This window comes from Chiloscyllium plagiosum, unplaced genomic scaffold, assembly GCF_037043375.1.
Source record: "Chiloscyllium plagiosum isolate Xiang-an unplaced genomic scaffold, Cpla_swu_hap1 HiC_scaffold_6, whole genome shotgun sequence".
Lineage (NCBI taxonomy): Eukaryota > Metazoa > Chordata > Chondrichthyes > Orectolobiformes > Hemiscylliidae > Chiloscyllium > Chiloscyllium plagiosum.
In genome coordinates, this window is record NW_028270144.1 from 132,589,627 (window position 1) to 132,608,309 (window position 18,683).

Genomic DNA, 18,683 nt, shown 5'->3' on the forward strand with positions numbered 1-18,683 from the left:
TTAAGTGATTGGTCCTTGTCTTGCTCACCCTCCCTCTCTGTGGGACCCACCCCTCTCCCCAACACCACCATCCCATCCAACCTCCATCCACTTACATTGTTAGTTGCTCAGCTGTATATTTATTTAGAATAGAATTTTCTCATTTTAGATTTGGGCTTGTATGTACTCCCTGAAACTGGAACTTTCAGATAGCACTGAAGTAAAAGAAAGACATATATTGTTGTGATGCTTAATCAGAGATTATTTGTACTGAGTAGTTGGCAAACATTGTCCCTGAAAATATGCTGGGCGTTTCTCCAAAGTGTGCAGTAGAGGGGTCAGCCCCAATTGGAGTGAGCAGGACTGTACACTGGTATGATCTGAATGGCATATTGGGCAACTAGTGAAGATGCTGGAGATATATTCTAACACAACTTTTGAAAGTGATTCAGATGAATTACGTGAAGAAATTACTTTGTAGACTGTATGAAGAAAGGGCAGATTAGGGGCAAGTTGTTTAGACCTTGTAATGGATCTTGCACGTATATATTTGCTAATCACCTTGTTCAAAGATGTTATTGCACTGTTTTGTGGATGTTCAACTTGAGTTTTCTAGCTCAGAGGTAGAGACACAGTGCAGCACTGGAGCCTGAGTTCCTCAGGTTAATGTTCTTGGTTCAACCATTTGCAGCTGCTTCATCACCAAGATTGGTGGAGTTGTGGATAGTGAGGAGGGCTGTTGGCTGCAAAGGGACTTCGATGTGATGCAGAGCTGGGCTGAGGAGTGTCAGATGGAGTTCAACCCTGTCAAGTGTGAGGTTGTCCATTTTGGAAGGACAAATAAGAATGCGGAATATAGGGTTAACGGTAGGGTTCTTAGTAAGGTGGAGGAGCAGAGGGTTCTTGGGGTCTATGTTCATTGCTCTTTGAAAGTTGCCACTCAGTTGGATAGAGCTTGTAAGAAGGCCAATGGTGTATTAGCGTTCATTAGCAGAGGGATTGAATTCAAGAGTCGTGAGGTGATGTTGCAGCTGCACAGGACCTTGGTAAGGCCACATTTGGAGTACTGTGTGCAGTTCTGGTCGCCTCACTTTAGGAAAGATGAGGGTACTTGGGAGAGGGTACAGAGGAGATTTACCAGGATGTTGCCTGGAATGGAGAATAGGTCGTACGAGGATAGGTTGAGAGTGTTAGGCCTTTTCTCATTGAAACGGCGAAGGATGAGGGGTGACTTGATAGAGGTTTATAAGATGATTAGGGGAATAGATAGAGTAGACAGTCAGAGACTTTTTCCCCGGGTACAACAGAGTGTTACAAGGGGACATAAAGTTAAGGTGAAGGGTGGAAGGTATAGGGGAGATGTCAGGGGTGGGTTCTTTACCCAGAGAGTGGTGGGGGCATGGAATGCGCTGCCTGTGGGAGTGGCAGAGTCAGAATCATTGGTGACCTTTAAGCGGTAATTAGATAGGTACATGGATAGGTACTTAAGCTAGGACAAATGTTCGGCACAACATCGTGGGCTGAAGGACGTGTTCTGTGCTGTATTGTTCTATGTTCTATCAATGACCTTTCTTTGATCACAAGGTTAGAAGTGGGGTTCTTCGCTTGTATAATATTCAGCACCATTCTCTGAAGCAGTCCATGTTGAAACGCAACAAGACCTGGACAATAATCAGGCTTGGACTGACAAGTATGAGATAGTGAGGGCTGAAGATACTGGAGAGTCAGATTTGATATAGTGTGGTGAAGGAAGAAGCACATCAGGACTGGTGAAGGGTCATGCCGGATACGTTGACTCTTGCTCCTCGGATGCTACCTGATCTGCTGTGACTTTTCTTTCACCATATTTTATCAACTTGGGCTGATAAGTGGCGAGTGACAATTACCAGGCAATGATCATGTCCAACACTTGAGAATCTAATTATCACCCCTTGACATTCATTGGCATCACAAACTCTCAGTCTGAGTATCAACATCCTTGGTGGGGGGGAAGATTACTATCGACCAGAAACTGAACTGAACTGGACTACCAATTATCATACAGTGGCTGCAAAAGCAAGTCAGAGGCTAGGAATGCTGCAGTGAATAACTCATCTCCTGACTCTCTAAAGCCTGTCCACAATCTACAAGACAAATGTCATGAATGTGATAAAATACTCCCCACTTGCCTGGATGAGTGCAGTTCCAACAACACCCGAGAAGCTTGACACTATCCAGGACAAAGTCACCTGCTTGATTGGCACCACAGCGAAGGGATGGTTTTCTGGATCAATACTTGGAGGAACCAACTGGAGAACAGATTACTTTAGATTGGACATTATGCAATGAGAATCGAATAATTGGTAATATAGTTGTGAGCGACCCCCTCGGGGATGTGTGATCATAATGGGAAAGAATTTTCCATCAAGGTGGAAAGTGAGGCAGTTGCTTCTGAGATGAGGGTCTTGTATGCTATTAAGGGAACCTATGGTGGTATGAGGCATAAGTTGTCTATGAAGGTTTGGGAATTGTTACTGAAAGGAAGGACCATAAATAGGCAATGGCAAACATTCAAAGAGTGAATGGGTGAACTATGAAAATTATCATCTGATGCAAGAGCACAAGGAGCTGTGGCAAGCCATGGCTTGCAAGGGAAGAAGCATAGAAATTGGCAAGATAAAACAATGGACCTGAAGATTGGGAACAGTTCAGAAGTCGGCAAAGGAGAACCAAGGGATTGATTAAAGAAGAAAAAATAAAGTGAAAATAGAAAAATCAGGAAATCTCGTACAAACATACAAAATTATAACAGGATGAGACTGCGAACATTCTTCCTGTAATTCCCCTATCATGAACCAGAAGTCTCATTCTATGAGGTAGGCCATTTCAGACTGAGATGAGAAATTTCCAAGGGAGTAGAAAGCCTTTGGAAATTTCTGTCACAGAAAACAATTGAAGCCAAAACAATTGAATGATTTTTAGGAAGGAGTTACATATGATTCATGTGCCTGAATGAATCCAAGGACATGAGGGAGAAAACAGGAACAGGATATTGAGTTGGGTGATCAGCCATGGTCATACCAAATGGCAGAGTAGGCTTGAGGGGCTGAATGGCATACCCCTCTTTTGTGTTTTTATGTTTAGAAATATCAGGAAGTTTCCAACTATGTTGACCTGGCACAAAAGAAGGGTTGAGGTTGGGGCAGACCGACTGCAATTTTGTTGAATGGCAGAGCAGGCTTGAGGGTCCAAATAGCCTACTGCTTCTTGCATTTGGATTCTTTGAACTGCTTTGAATGCACTTATTTCTCTTGTGTAAAGAGACCAGAACCACATGCAGTCCTCCCAAGTGCAGTCTAAAGCCCTGTACATTTGTAGTAAGACTGTCCTACTTTAATACTTTATTTACCATGTAAAAAAAAACAAATGCAGGGTTCAACTAACTTGGGATATCCTGCCAAATAATTATAACACTATAAAATAAGCATTATTTATGTGAATTTGTATCCAGATGCAGCGTTATACTGAGTATTCATCGTCTTCATGGCTTCTGTGAAGAAAAATATTAACAAGAAATATTTTAAAAATTGAGGTACTCAACATGCACAATACAGAGGAATCGCGATTAACCAGCATTCGGTTATCCGAATATCTGATTATCCCGCAAGGTCCTGATGATTGGCTAAACTGTTTCCTGGCATTCGATTCTCCGGAATTCGATTTACCCAACTGAAATACTGCCCTACTGTGTCCTTTGGATACTTGAGGTTCCTCTGTTTTTGTCATTTTTTGCTCTAAATTAATAGTAGTAATGAGATTTCATTTATAATCTGTTTCACTCAATATACGTAATGCAGTATGTTGGGTTTCATGGTGTTAAAGTTGCATTAAGTGATGGGTAGCTGAAAATGTGTTGTTGGAAAAGCGCAGCAGGTCAGGCAGCATCCAAGGAACAGGAGAATCGACGTTTCGGGCACAAAGCTAATGGGTTATGCATGTCTCTATGACCTGGCTGATTACACACAGCAATGAGTCATGCAGTGCTTTTCTCTCCAACGTTGTATTCTCTGACTGACTTAATAAATAAGATTTTTAAAAATAATAAATTTTATGATTGCCTGAGTGAAAAGCGTTGATGCGGAACAAGTAAGCCCCAACCATTTCTGCATCCAGTGTCCATCTTATGTGAAATCCAGATGGGTTATATACCAACTAAATCAATCTCAACACTCCCCATCAAATGCAGTGTAATTCAGGAGAGGATTGAAAGTGATTGCCAGGCTGATGTCGAAGGAGTTGCTGCAGTTAGGTATTGAGGGCAGAATTGCTTAAAGTTGATTGGTGACAAAGCTATGCATTCTTTGATGCAGAGTTGTCACCAGCCCTCTAGTTCTGCTGGCTGACCCTGAACTCCTACTTTACTGTCAAGCATTTCCTTACATCTCTGAGCCTTGCTCCAAACATTCCCACTTCGAACAGGTACAAGTCTAGAATTTATTTCTCTCAGTCCATTTGATAAACTGATGTAGCTTTCTATTGTCCATTACTATGGACCAGACTAAACCCCCTCAAAATATATTAAGAGGGCAGTTGTTTTCTTATTTTAAAGGTAAGTGTAAGGTGTTGCAATCCAGGTGCAATTTGATTGGTCAAATTAATCGACATTAAATAAAACACTTTATTTTTACACTAAAATGCAGACAAAAATAAATGACGTGAATTAGCTTAACTAACTATTGAAATGGTTAACAAGGCCCTACTGCTAACTGTATAATTCTTGTGTGGTTTGCCTTACCATACTTATCCAGGTAAGTGTGGATGTTTCCACCTCACTTGATTTATGGAAGGTGAGCAAGGTTAGAGGAGTTGGCACTGAGTTAGTTACCATTGAATCTGCAGTGTCTGAACTGCTTTGAACTCAGTCAGTTTCTGTTCAATGTTCATCCACAGGATGTAGGTCATGAGGTTTTCAAATCTGGCAATGTTGAATTTTTCCTCCTAGCCAAATACCATCCTAACTTATAATTATATTGCTGTTTTCTCACTGTCACTGTGTAAAAGACCTGGCATTCCCTTCCTAAAGCACTGTGGGTTCACATATATCTGATAGACAGCTGTGGTTTCTGTTTTTGTTTCAAATTTCCAACATCCATAATCTTTGCTTAGTGTTTTATAAAGATAGCTCATCTCAACCTTTTTAAGGCCAGTTAGTCATTAGCAACAAATGTTGGGTTTTTTTTAAGATTAGATTACATTACAGTGTGGAAACAGGCCCTTCGGCCCAACAAGTCCACACCGACCCGCCAAAGCACAACCCACCCATACCCCTACATTTACCCCTATACCGAACACTACAGGCAATTTAGCATGGCCAATTCACCTGACCTGCACATCTTTGGACTGTGGGAGGAAACCGGAGCACCCGGAGGAAACCCATGCAGACACGGGGAGAACGTGCAAACTCCACACAGTCAGTCGCCAGAGGCGGGAATTGAACCAGTGTCTCTGGCGCTATAGGCAACAGTGCTAACCACTGTGCCACCGTGCCGCCCACAGTGATGCTCACGTCTCTTGAAAAATCAAAAAAACTAAAGGAAAATGCTTAGATCTTGAACAAAAGCAGAAGTAGAGTTAACATTTTGGGTTGTTTCCTTATCCATAATTCTTGGTTCAGTCTATTGCTTACGACAAAGATTAACAGTACTGCTTGGCTGGTAATATTTATATTCATGTCAGTTGTGCCTGACTGGGAGATAAACTCAGTTTGACTTCATGATGTATCGGTTAATTAAGAAACTATGTAAAATGACACTTTCTAATGCAACATGCTATATTTGAGGTCAATGTCTGTGGTATATTTCGTGAGTGAAAGCTGAGAGAACAATAATTAGATTAGAGTGGTGCTGGAAAAGCACAGCAGGTCAGGCAGCATGTGAGGAGCAGGAAAATTGACATTTCGGGCAAAAGCCCTTCATCAGGAATTGCCCGAAATGTCAATTTTCTTGCTCCTCGGATGCTGCCTGACTTGCTCTGCTTTTCCAGCACCACTCTAATCTCGACTCTGATCTCCAGTATTGTTCTATTGTAGGATGATGTGGGCCAGTAGAGTGCTATCACTTAACTGAGAACACATTGCTTCAAAACAGCTGGGAAGGTTGAGCTGAATATGCGGATTCATAGAACTGAGCCTTGGATTTCCTCTAATTGAGAGGAAGTTTTGTTTCAACTTGTGTATGAGAAACGTTTGTTTCTGGTTGCTGCTTCAGAGGCAGTCATCACAATTCAAACACAGCACCATGCAGTTGTCTTAATTGAGAACTTGCCTCTCCAAGAAATGTGATTCAAAGTGGGAATCTGTGCGTTGCTCCCACTCTGAATAGCAGGAAATAGGAACAATAGTAAACCATTCAGCCCTTTGGACCTGCTCAGCAATTTGATAAGATCATGGCTGATCAACCTATTCAGTGCTATGTTCATGCTTTCTCACTGCATCCTATAGTCCCTTTACGAATGGCAGAATTTCTTTCCTAAAGGTCATGAGTGAATCTGATGTATTTTTATCAGAATCATTTGTGTTTCCTAATCACCATAAATGAGACCAGATTTATTAACTGTGGGATTCTAACTTGTATTCTTAAGAGAAGTAGTCTGGGCCTGTGAAATTGCTAGCCCAGTGACATTTGCTCTTGGTCATGTAGGTGAGCAGAGATCTGCGTCCATGTGCATAGATCCCTGAAAGTTGCCTCCCAAGTTTATAAGGTTGTTAAGAAGGCATACAGTGTGTTAGCTCTTATTGGTAGAGGGATTGAGTTTCGGAGAGACACGGTCATGTTGCAGCTGTCCAAAACTCTGGTGCAGTCACGTTTGGGGTATTGTGTACAGTTCTGGTCACTGCAGGATGTGGAAGCTTTGGAAATGGTTCAGAGGAGATTTACCAAGATGTTGCCTGCTATGGAGGGAAGGCCTTACAAGGAAAGGCTGAGGGACTTGAGGTATTTTTCGTTAGAGAAAAGAAGGTTGAGAGGTGACTTAATTAAGACATAGGGTGGACAGTGAGAACCTTTTTTCCTCGGATGGTGATGACTAGCATGAAGGGACATAGCTTTAAATTGAGGGGTGATAGATATAGGACAGATGTCAGAGGTGGTTTCTTTACTCAGCAAGTAGTATACTTGCCAACTTTAAGGGCATTTAAATGATCATTGGATAGACATATGGATGAAAATGAAATAGTGTAGGTTAGATGTGCTTAAGATTGGTTTCACATGTCAGTGCAGCATCAAGGGCTGAAGGATCTGTACTACGCTGTAATGTTCTATGTTCCACGTTCTATTTCTATCCTGCCACACAATTTGTCACCGATCTACAATTAATTAATTTCACAAACTAAATTTTCTGAGAAGTTGTTTCCCTGTTTTATAGATAACTCAAAGCTCAAAGGATCATGTTGATAATTGACTCCGCTGCATAGAATTAGGATCAAAAAAGAACTTGCATTTACATTTAGTGCTTTTGGAAGATTGCAACCACTGTTCCTGTAGCCACTTCCCCTGAGGAACTAAGGATGCAGGATGTCAGGTGCTGGGAACTTGTCAGCCCATCCACAGCTCTTTCCCCAATATATCAAAGATGTCTTTGTTGCTTCCTGCTCTTGTCTGGAGTTAGAAACAAAACTGATAATTTTTTCCAATTTCTGTCCTTCTCTCAGCTTGACCGAGTCCACCTCTTCCTTGATATCACTTTGAATTTCTAAGGCTCTGATGTCCACCTCTACCCATTATAAGCCCACGGACTCCCACAGTTACTTTGACTACACCGCCTCACTCCCTGGTTCCTGCAGGGATTCCATTCTATCAGTTTCGCTGTCTCCATTGCATCTGTTCCAATGATGCCACCTTCCACTAGGCTGCCTCTTACATGACCTCAATTTTCCTCAACAGAGGATTTTCTACCCCCAACTCGTACCACCACATGCAGTCCAATGCCTTCTTGAATGCCTAGATTGGCTTCATCACATTTCCAAGCAGGGCATTCCAGACCCTAACTTCCCCCCTGTGTGAGTGTTTTTTTGTTTTTTGTTGTATCATGTTTGTTCCTTTTGCACATCACTTTAAATCTATGCCCTCTCATTCTTTTATTTTACGAGCACAGTCTCTCCACCAGTCCTGCCACCTTTAGTAATCTGTGCACTTATACACTCTGATCTGGCACTCCCTTCAGTATTGTACCCCCTATATTGTCTTTCAATGTTCTGCCAACCACATTGTAGCACCTCACTTTTTTTATGCATTGAACTTCATCCATCACCTGTTTGCCCACTTCACCAACTTAATGTCCTTTTTGAGTTCCAGACTATTCTGGCCTGACAGTTTGCAAGTCTCCCAACTTGTGTGTCATCTGCAAACTATGAAATTGCCCCTTGCACATCAAGGTCCAGATCATGAATCTGCATCAACATAAGCAGAAGTTTCAACCAATTCCCAGGGAACTCCACTTTGAGCCTTGTCCAAGCCCAAAAAATATCTATTGACCATTACTGTTTCCTGTCACTCAGATAATTTCTGTGTTCCTGTAACGCCTTTGTCCTTTAGACCGATAGCTTACTCGCAAGCCTGTTGCATGGTTGACTGAGCCCTCAATCATGACTGACCTATCTCCTGCACTTCTTTCTTCATCTCTTCTTTTCCTTTCCAAACAACGATAGAGTTCCCCTGTCCTTACTTTCCAACCCACTGTCTCCGTATTCAAGCAATCATCCTCCATCATCTCTACCACCTTGAGCAGGATGCCACCACCACTCTCACATTCCCACTCCTCTCCACTGGTAGCATTCACAGGAACTATTCTCTCTGGGACAACCTGCTTTCGTTCATGCCTTCAAATTAGAGCAGTTATGACATTTATCCATTCGCCAACTATTCAAGGCCCCAAACACCTTCCAGGTAAAGCAGCAATTCACTTCTTTCAATCTTGTCTACTTCATTTGCCAGTCACCATCCTTTTACGTTGGCAAGACCAAAAAAGGGGGCACCTGTTTTTCTGAACACCACCACTTTGTGCACTGAAGTGACCCTGACCTTTCCAGTTCTTGGCTGTTTCAATAAACCATATTGCTCTCACGCTAATATTTCTGACCTGGCCCTGCTGCAACGTTCGAACGACCATGATGCAAATTCAAGGACCAACACCTCATTTTCCACTTGGGCATTTTACAGCTGCACAGACTCAACATTGAATTCCACAATTTCAGAACTTGACCGTATGTTATCTGTCCTCCATTTTTTTTTCCTGCATTCTTCTCCTATTCTTTCTCCTCTCTTTGTACATCATTTATTCCCTTTGCTCTTCCTCTGCTGCTATCAGAAATATTTTGAAAAGCCATTTTCCAAACCCATTTCAGTTACAAAAAATCATGTTCAACTTGAAACTCTTTCCCTCTACACAGCTGTTGCCAAATGACCTGAGTTTTTCAAGCACTGTTGTTGTGGTTTTGTTCGCCGAGCTAGGAATTTGTGTTGCATGACGTTTCGTCCCCTGTCTAGGTGACATCCTCAGTGCTTGGGAGCCTCCTGTGAAGCGCTTCTGTGATGTTTCCTCCGGCATTTATAGTGGCCTGTCCCTGTCGCTTCCGGTTGTCAGTTCCAGCTGTCCGTTGCAGTGGCCGGTATATTGGGTCCAGGTCGATGTGCTTATTGATTGAATCTGTGGATGAGTGCCATGCCTCTAGGAATTCCCTGGCTGTTCTCTGTTTGGCTTGCCCTATAATTGTCGTGTTGTCCCAGTCGAATTCATGTTGCTTGTCATCTGCGTGTGTGGCTACTAAGGATAGCTGATCGTGTCGTTTCATGGCTAGTTGGTGTTCATGGATGCGGATCGTTAGCTGTCTTCCTGTTTGTCTGGTGTAGTGTTTTGTGCAGTCCTTGCGTGGTATTTTGTACACTACATTAGTTTTGCTCATGCTGGGTATCTGGTCCTTCGTCCTGGTGAGTTGTTGTCTGAGAGTGGCTGTTAGTTTGTGTGCTGTTATGAGTCCTAGTGGTCGCAGTAGTCTGGCTGTTAGTTCAGAAATGTTTTTGATGGATGGTAGTGTGGCTAGTCTTTTGGGTTGTGGCATGTCCTCATTCCATTGTCTTTCCCTTAGGCATCTGTTGATAAAATTGCGGGGGTATCCGTTTTTGGCGAATACATTGTATCGGTGTTGTTCCTCCTCTTTTTGCAGTTCTGGTATACTGCAGTGTGTTGTGGCCCTTTTGACCAGTGTCTTGATGCAACTTCTTTTGTGTGTGTTATAGAACATAGAACATAGAACAATACAGCACAGAACAGGCCCTTCGGCCCACGATGTTGTGCCGAACATTTGTCCTAGCTTAAGCACCCATCCATGTACCTATTCAATTGCCGCTTAAAGGTCACCAAAGATTCTGACTCGACCACTCCCACAGGCAGCGCATTCCATGCCCCCACCACTCTCTGGGTAAAGAACCCACCCCTGACATCTCCCCTATACCTTCCACCCTTCACCTTAACTTTATGTCCCCTTGTAACACTCTGTTGTACCCGGGGAAAAAGTTTCTGACTGCTACTCTATCTATTCCTCTGATCATCTTATAAACCTCTATCAAGTCACCCCTCATCCTTCGCCGTTCCAATGAGAAAAGGCCTAGCACTCTCAACCTATCCTCGTACGACCTATTCTCCATTCCAGGCAACATCCTGGTAAATCTCCTCTGTACCCTCTCCAAGGCTTCCACATCTTTCCTAAAGTGAGGCGACCAGAACTGCACACAGTACTCCAAATGTGGCCTTACCAAAGTCCTGTGCAGCTGCAACATCACCTCACGACTCTTGAATTCAATCCCTCTGCTAATGAACGCTAATACACCATAGGCCTTCTTACAAGCTCTATCCACCTGAGTGGCAACTTTCAAAGACCTATGAACATAGACCCCAAGATCCCTCTGTTCCTCCACCTTACTAAGAACACTACCGTTAACCCTGTATTCCGCATTCTTATTTGTCTTTCCGAAATGGACAACCTCACATTTGGCAGGGTTGAACTCCATGTTGGGGTGGTTGCTTTCGTAGTTCAGGACTTGGTCTGTGTGTGTGGCTTTCCTGTATACCTTTGTGGTGAATTCTCCGTTCGGTGTTCTCTGTACCATCACGTCTAGGAATGGGAGTTGGTTGTCCTTTTCTTCCTCTCTAGTGAATCAGATTCCTGTGAGTGTGGCGTTGATGATCTGGTGTGTGTTCTCTATTTCTGTGTTTTTTGATGATTACAAAGGTGTCATCTGCAACACAAATTTCCAGCTCGGCGAACAGAACCACAACAACAACGAGCACCCGAGCTACAAATCTTCTCCCAAACTTCTTCAAGCACTTAATTTCAGGTTTCCAGCGTCTGTAGTATTTTGCTTAAATTTCTGATTTTTGTTCAGCCCATTAACTACTTTGAGAGATTGAAAACAGAAATTGATGGAGAAACTCTGCTCTGTAACATTCTATGTTCTAAGTGTGGCAGCACCTGTGGAAGAAAAGCAAAGTTAATGTTTCACTGGGCTTGAAACGCTAACTGTGTTTTTGTTCCCACAGATGCTGCCAGATCTTTTGAGTTTCTCCAGCAATTTCGTTTTTTTGTTGCAGATCTCTAACATTTGCAACTCTTGGTTTTATTGAGCTATTTTGAGAGGGTGTGCAAATGACAGTGGAAAATGGATCTGAATGGGTGGATTGGAAATGGAGGGTTGGCAGTCAAAATAAGTCATGAAGTGGTCAAAGGTTCGACTGTTCTGGCACAGAGTGCATGATGAACAATTGGCAATAAAATTGCAGAAGGGATAAGAATTTTCTTTGCATGAGATTTTATAATCTAGAATCCACTGCCTGAAAGGATTGTGAAGGCAAATTCAATCATACTGTAGCTTTCAAATAGAATCAGACAAATCCTTGAAAAGGGAGTGAGGAGAATGGGTTGCAGGACTGCGAGGCTAGTGCTGGGAACAGGAATGCTGTCATTACACATCTCTCCAACCTGGAACAGACTTGATGGACAATCAAACTCCTCTGCTGTGGTTGTCCAGAGTATTTCAGACATATTTCTTTTAACCAAAACCAGATTTAATAGATTGCCCCTATGTTAGCTGTTTTTGGGATCCTAATATGTGCAAAATTACAGCCAATATAACGCAGACTAAATTTCAGAATGATTGTATGTCAAAGCATTTCATTTACGGAACTATATAAAGACAAAATGCATTAAAAGTATAGCATTTTCTGAGGAATGGAGTTGAACAGGACCTTTATCCCTAGAATACATAAGGATTTATCATTTTGCAACAAAACTGAAAATTTGCTAAGAGAGGTTCATGTTTCAGACATGGGGTCACTAAGAGCTGTAGCATATGAGAAGGTGAGTAGACTGATCGGTTCTGACATTCCGGTTTGTAAATACAGCCTATGTTCCGTTGTAGTGCTTTCTGCTGAAAGGCTCACCACATTGTTTACAAGAGCTTGTTAAATGGGCTACTAGTATTTAAATAAGTCACTTTACAGGTTGAGACTACATATAACCCCACTAAATCAGCTGCTTTTTGTTTCTCTTGGAGGTTGATTATAAAAGGAGAAAGTGAGGGCTGCAGATGCTGGAGATCAGAGCTGAAAATGTGTTGCTGGAAAAGCGCAGCAGGTCAGGCAGCATCCAAGGAGCAGGAGAATCGACGTTTCAGGTATAAGCCCTTCCTCAGGGCTTTTCCAGCAACACATTTTCAGGTTGATTATAAAAGACTTGCATGAAATTGCTGCAAAGGATGGAGTATCTACAGGTCTGCTTTGTAATAGATCTCATACAAGAAGTGCTTCCCTGGTCAACATTTCCTATCTGTCTTGTTTTACAGAAAAGATTACTGAGTGATTATTGTTTAAAACAATTAACAGTCTGGATGAATGGCTATTAGGAGTTATTTGTAGTTGTCAGGAACAATTAACTCTGAGTCCTGTTTCTGTTTATTTGATTTGCCCTTTGTAGGATAGTTTATGACAAACCAAGAGTCCTATTAATATCCCATTTCCTGTTGTTTTTCCTGTGTTAACTGGTGTACTCAGCAGACCTAAATTTGTTTTCTCAAATTCTCATTCTCTTTTCACAGATGAAGCGAAAGTCAGAGAATGGCCTTGATGTGCGAGCACTGTCACCAGGAAAGAAGCTGTGCAAAGGGTCAGAGTATTCCAGGTATTGACAGAGTAGGCAGCTGCCGGGATGATCAAGTCATGCCTTGGCTCAAACCCGATGACTAGGCCGCATGTCTGTTTAAACTTGCTATCATATGCTTTGATGTTTTCTATGACGAACTTTAATAATGCTGGAAGAATAGGTTGGTTCACCAGAGCAACATGCTGGAAATCCAGTTCCACCATTCCCGGGGATAGTCGCGCGCGCCTTGAAGATTTTGTCTAAGTATGCAAAACCCCTCAGTTTAATGTCTTATGGATTCAGTGGTTAGTACTATTTCCTCAGTATCAGGGATCTGGGTTCAATTCCAGCCTCAAGCAAGTGTCTATGTGGAGTTTGCACATTCTCCTTGTGTCTACATAGATTTCCTCTGGGTCCTCCAGTTTCTGACTACTGTGCAAAGATGTGCACGTTAGGTGGATTGGCCATGCTAAATTGCCCATGGTGTCCAGGGATATGCATGGAATTGGTCATGGGAAATGCAGGGTTATGGGGATAGGATAGGATGCTATTCGGAGATTCAGTGCGGACTTACTGGTCCAAATGGCCTGCTTCTATTATGTAGGGTTCTATAATTCTGTGAAAAGTAGACCAGGTTTCTGTACTTAAGAGTTGTCATTTGTTGCAAATAGGTAGGTTATAAGGTCAGCCCATTCTAGCCTGTTGCATCACTGAATACAATGATGACTGACTGAACACTCCTGTACCTTTTTTTGCACCCCATAATCCTATATGCCATTGGTAAAAAGAAATCTATCATTATCCACCTTTGAATATTCTCAAAGACTGAGAATATTCAAAAACCCTGTATGTTAGAGAATTCCAAACGTTCATAATCCTCAGAGTTTTAAAAAAAAATTCTCCTCATCTTGGAACGAAATGGCATTATACCTTATTTACACATTATACACCTGGTCCTAGACTGTGCATCCAGGGGAACCCTCTTATCCACATCTACACTGTCTATCCCTTTAAGTATTTTATAGATTTCCATGAGATTATTCCTCATTCTTGGAAACTGTAGAGTTACAGGCCCAATGTGTGCACACTCTCTTCATAGAAGAGTTCTGCCAAATTGGGAACAAGTTTTGTGAACCTTTCTTTTATTTCCTCTATGACAATAATCTTTTGTTAAGATATTGAGACCAAGATTACAGGTGCTCTAAATCAGTCTAACCAAGCTGCTATACAATTGAAGAAAGACTCCACTACACTCATTCTCATCACTGTGCAATAAAGGCTAACATTGCTCTTAATTTACTACAACTTTCAGTAACTTGTGTACAAGGAGCCCTAGATCCTTTTGTACATCTACATTTTCTAACTTGCCATTTAATAAGTTCTCTGCCCATTTGTTTCCCCATCAAAGTGGATCACTTCACATTTTGTCACATTATATTGGGCGGCACGGTGGCACAGTGGTTAGCACTGCTGCCTCACAGCGGGTTCAATTCCTGACTCAGGCGGCTGACTGTGTGGAGTTTGCACATTCTCCCCGTGTCTGCGTGGGTTTCCTCCGGGTGCTCCGGTTTCCTCCCACAGTCCAAAGATGTGCGGATCAGGTGAATTGGCCATGCTAAATTGCCCGTAGTGTTAGATTAAAGGGGTAAATGTAGGGGTATGGGTGGGTTGCGCTTTGGCGGGTCGGTGTGGACTTGTTGGGCCGAAGGGCCTGTTTCCACACTGTAATGTAATGTAATCTAATATTCCATCTGCCATGTTTTTGCCCATGCAGTAAACCTGTCCAAAACTTCCTGAAGCCTCATGTACACACTCCTCACTGCACACATTCCCATTTAGCTTTGACTAACCTGTAAATTTGGAAATATTACGTTTGGTCCCTGCCTCCAAATCATTGGTTTATACTGAGAATAGTTGGGACACGAGTACTGATCCTTGCTGTACCCCACTAGTTACAGTCTGCCAATGCAATAATGACCCATTTACTCCTACTATTTTATGTCTATTAGTCAATCCTTAGTCCACGCCAGTTCATTCCCTCTTTATTAAACCTCCGTTTAAAATGTTCTGAAAAGGAGTGTACTGCTTCCATTGGCGGTCCTTTATCAATTTTATTTGTAATGTGGAGTCATAAAGAAGTTCGGGGACATCTTCGGTCCAACTGATCTGCACCGACCAGATATTCTAAACTGATATAGTTCTGTTGCCCACCATTTGGCCCATATTCCTCTCAACGCATCCTGGTGCCTGTTAAATTTTGTAATTATACCAGCCTCCACTACTTCCTCTGGCAGCTCATTCTATGCACACATCACCCTCTGCGTGAAAAACTTGCCCTCACGTCCCTTTTTAATCTTTTCCCCCTCACCTTAAATCTGTGCCTTCTAGTTTTCCCTAGCCTGGGAAAAAGGCCTTGGCTGTTTGCCCTATCCATGCCCCTCATGATTTTATAAACCTTTTGTGAGGTTACCCTTCAGCCTCCACTCAAGGGAAAAAAGCCCCAACCTATTCAGCCTCTTCCTGTCACTCAAGCTCTCCAATCTGGCCATACACCTGTAAATATCTTCTCAGCCCCCTCAAGTTTAACTAGAGGGCATAGATTTAAGGTACAAGATACAAGAAGATCAGGAGGGGCATTTTTTTTTTCACACAGGTTGGTGATTGTCTGGAATGGGCTGCCAGAGATACTGGTAGAGGCTGGTACAATTTTGTTATTTAAGCAATATTTAGATAAGAACATGGATGGGAGCGGTATGGAGAGAGATGGACCAAATGCAGGCAAATGGGAATAGAATAATACTGAAGAGTGGGCAGCATGGACAAGTTGGGTGAATGGCCTGTTTCCATACTGTAGACTTCTATGACAAGGACGTTACGATGGTGTCATATATCAGGTTAGTTCAGCCACTGTTGGAGTATTGTATGCAGGCCTGCTCACTGCAGAATAGCAAAGATGTGATTGCACTGTACAGGGCGAAAAGGAGATTGATCAGGATATTGCCTGATCTTCTCAAAAGCCTGTTAAATTTTATGATTTTAACTTCCCCTGGCACTCCATGTTAGAGGCTTGGATGGAGTAGAATTTCTAAGCCCCATTTGGGAGGGTTTCTTGACACAGTATGTCATTAGTCCAACCTGGAAAAGGGTTATACCCCTGGACCTACTTTTGTGAGATGAGCCAGGCCAGGTGAGTTAAGTTTCAGTGGGGGAGCATTTCGGGAGTAGTGACCATATTACCATGAGTTTGAAGATACTTGTGGATAGGCATAACAGCAGTCCTCAGATGCAGATGTTAAATTGGAGGAAAGCAAATTAAAACAATATTAAACAGGAACTGGAGAGTGTTGATTGGAGGCAGCTGTTTGAGGGTAAATCCACATTTGACATGTGGGAGTATTTCAGACAGGAGTTGATCAGAATTCAGGAGCAGCATGTTCCTACGAGAATGAAAGCTAGGTATGGCAAGTTAGGTGAACCTTGGATGACCAGGGATATTATGGTCTTGGTCAAAATGAAAAAGGAAGGATATGTAATGTCTACGAGGATAGGAACTAATGAAGCCCATGAAGTATATAAGGAAAGTAGGAAAGATCCTAAACAAGGAATTCGAAGGGCTAAAAAGAGTCATGTTGAGTCACTAGCAAACAGGATTAAGCAGAATCCCAAGGTTTTTTATATACAATGCAAAAATGTAGCCGGGCAAAGGATTGGTCTACTCGAGGACAAAGAAGGGAATCCGTGTGGAGCCGGAAGAGGTAGTTGAGATCCTAAATGGATTCTTTGTATTGGTATTCACCAGAGAGATGGAATTGATGGAGGATGATCTCAGGGAAGGGCGTGTCATATTTCTAAGCCAAGTTGCTATTAATAAGAAAAAGGTTTTGTGCATCTTAAAACATAGTAAGATAGATAAGTCCCTGGGTCAATAGACAATAGATGCAGGAGTAGGCCATTCAGCCCTTCGAGCCTGCACCGCCATTATATATGATCATGGCTGATCATTCCTAATCAGTATCCTCTTCCAGCCTTATCTCCATAACCCTTGATTTCACTATCTTTGGGAGCTCTATCCAACTCTTTCTTAAATGAATCCAGAGACTGGGCCTCCACTGCCCTCTGGGGCAGAGCATTCCACACAGCCACCACTCTCTGGGTGAAGAAGTTTCTCCTCATCTCTGTCCTAAATGGTCTACCCCGTATTTTTAAGCTGTGTCCTCTGGTTCGGCACTCACCCATCAGCGGAAACATTTTTCCTGCTGCCAGAGTGTCCAATCCTTTAATAATCTTATATGTCTCAATCAGATCCCCTCTCAGTATTCTAAACTCAAGGGTATACAAGCCCAGTTGCTCCAGTCTTTCAGTGTAAGGTAATCCCGCCAATCCAGGAATTGACCTCGTGAACCTACGCTGCACTTCCTCAATAGCCAGAATGTCTTTCCTCAAATTTGGAGACCAGAACTGCACACAGTACTCCAGGTGTGGTCTCACCAGGGCCCTGTACAGCTGCAGAAGCACCTCTTTGCTTCTATACTCAATTCCTCTTGTAATGAAGGGCAGCATGCTATTAGCCTTCTTCACGACCTGCTGTACCTGCATGCTTGCCTTCATTGACTGGTGTACAAGAACACCCAGATCTCTCTGTACTGCCCCTTTACCCCTAAATTGATTCCATTTAGGTAGTAATCTGCCTTCCTGTTCTTGCCACCAAAGTGGATAACCATACATTTATCCACATTAAACTGCACCTGCCACTCATCTAACTTGTCCAGGTCACCCTGTAATCTCCTAACATCCTCATCACATTTCACCCTGCCACCCAGCTTTGTATCATCAGCAAATTTGCTAATGTTATTGCTGATACCATCTTCTATATCATTAACATATATTGTAAAAAGCTGCGGTCCCAGCCCGGATCCCTGCGGTACCCCACTGGTCACTGCCTGCCATTCCGAAATGGAGCCGTTTATCACTACCCTTTGTTTCCTATCAGCCAACCAATTTTCAATCCAATCTCGTACTTTGCCCCCAATACCATGCACCCTAATTTTACTCACTAATCTCCTGTGTGGGACTTTCAGAAAGCTTTTGATAAAGTCCAGGTACACTACATCTACTGGATCTCCTTCGTCCATCTTCAGAGTTACATCCTCAAAAAATTCCAGAAGATTAGTCAAGCATGATTTCCCCTTCATAAATCCATGCTGACTCTGTCCTATCCTGTTAGTACTATCCAGATGTGCCGTAATTTAATCCTTTATAATAGACTCCAGCATCTTTCCCACCACTGAGGTCAGACTAACTGGTCTATAATTTCCTGCTTTCTCTCTCCCACCTTTCTTAAAAAGTGGTATAATATTAGCCACCCTCCAATTCTCAGGAACCGACCCCGGATCTATCGAACTCTGGAAAATAATCATCCACAATTTCCCGAGCCACCTCCTTCAGTACCCTGGGATGTCGACCATCAGGCCCCGGGGACTTATCAACCTTCAGACCTAACAGTCTCTCCAACACCAATTCCTGGCAAATATAAATT

General features: G+C 42.6%; 1 protein-coding gene across 1 annotated transcript in view; it reads left to right on the forward strand.

Moving 5' to 3' along the window:
- The window catches only part of LOC122550994 (F-box/WD repeat-containing protein 7-like), a 225,437-nt gene that overhangs the window by 114,167 nt on the left and 92,587 nt on the right, over positions 1 to 18,683 (forward strand). Inside the window, exon 4 of the mRNA XM_043692588.2 lies at positions 13,104 to 13,186. Coding sequence (XP_043548523.1) covers positions 13,104 to 13,186 — 83 coding nt within the window. The remainder of the gene's footprint in view (positions 1 to 13,103; positions 13,187 to 18,683) is intronic.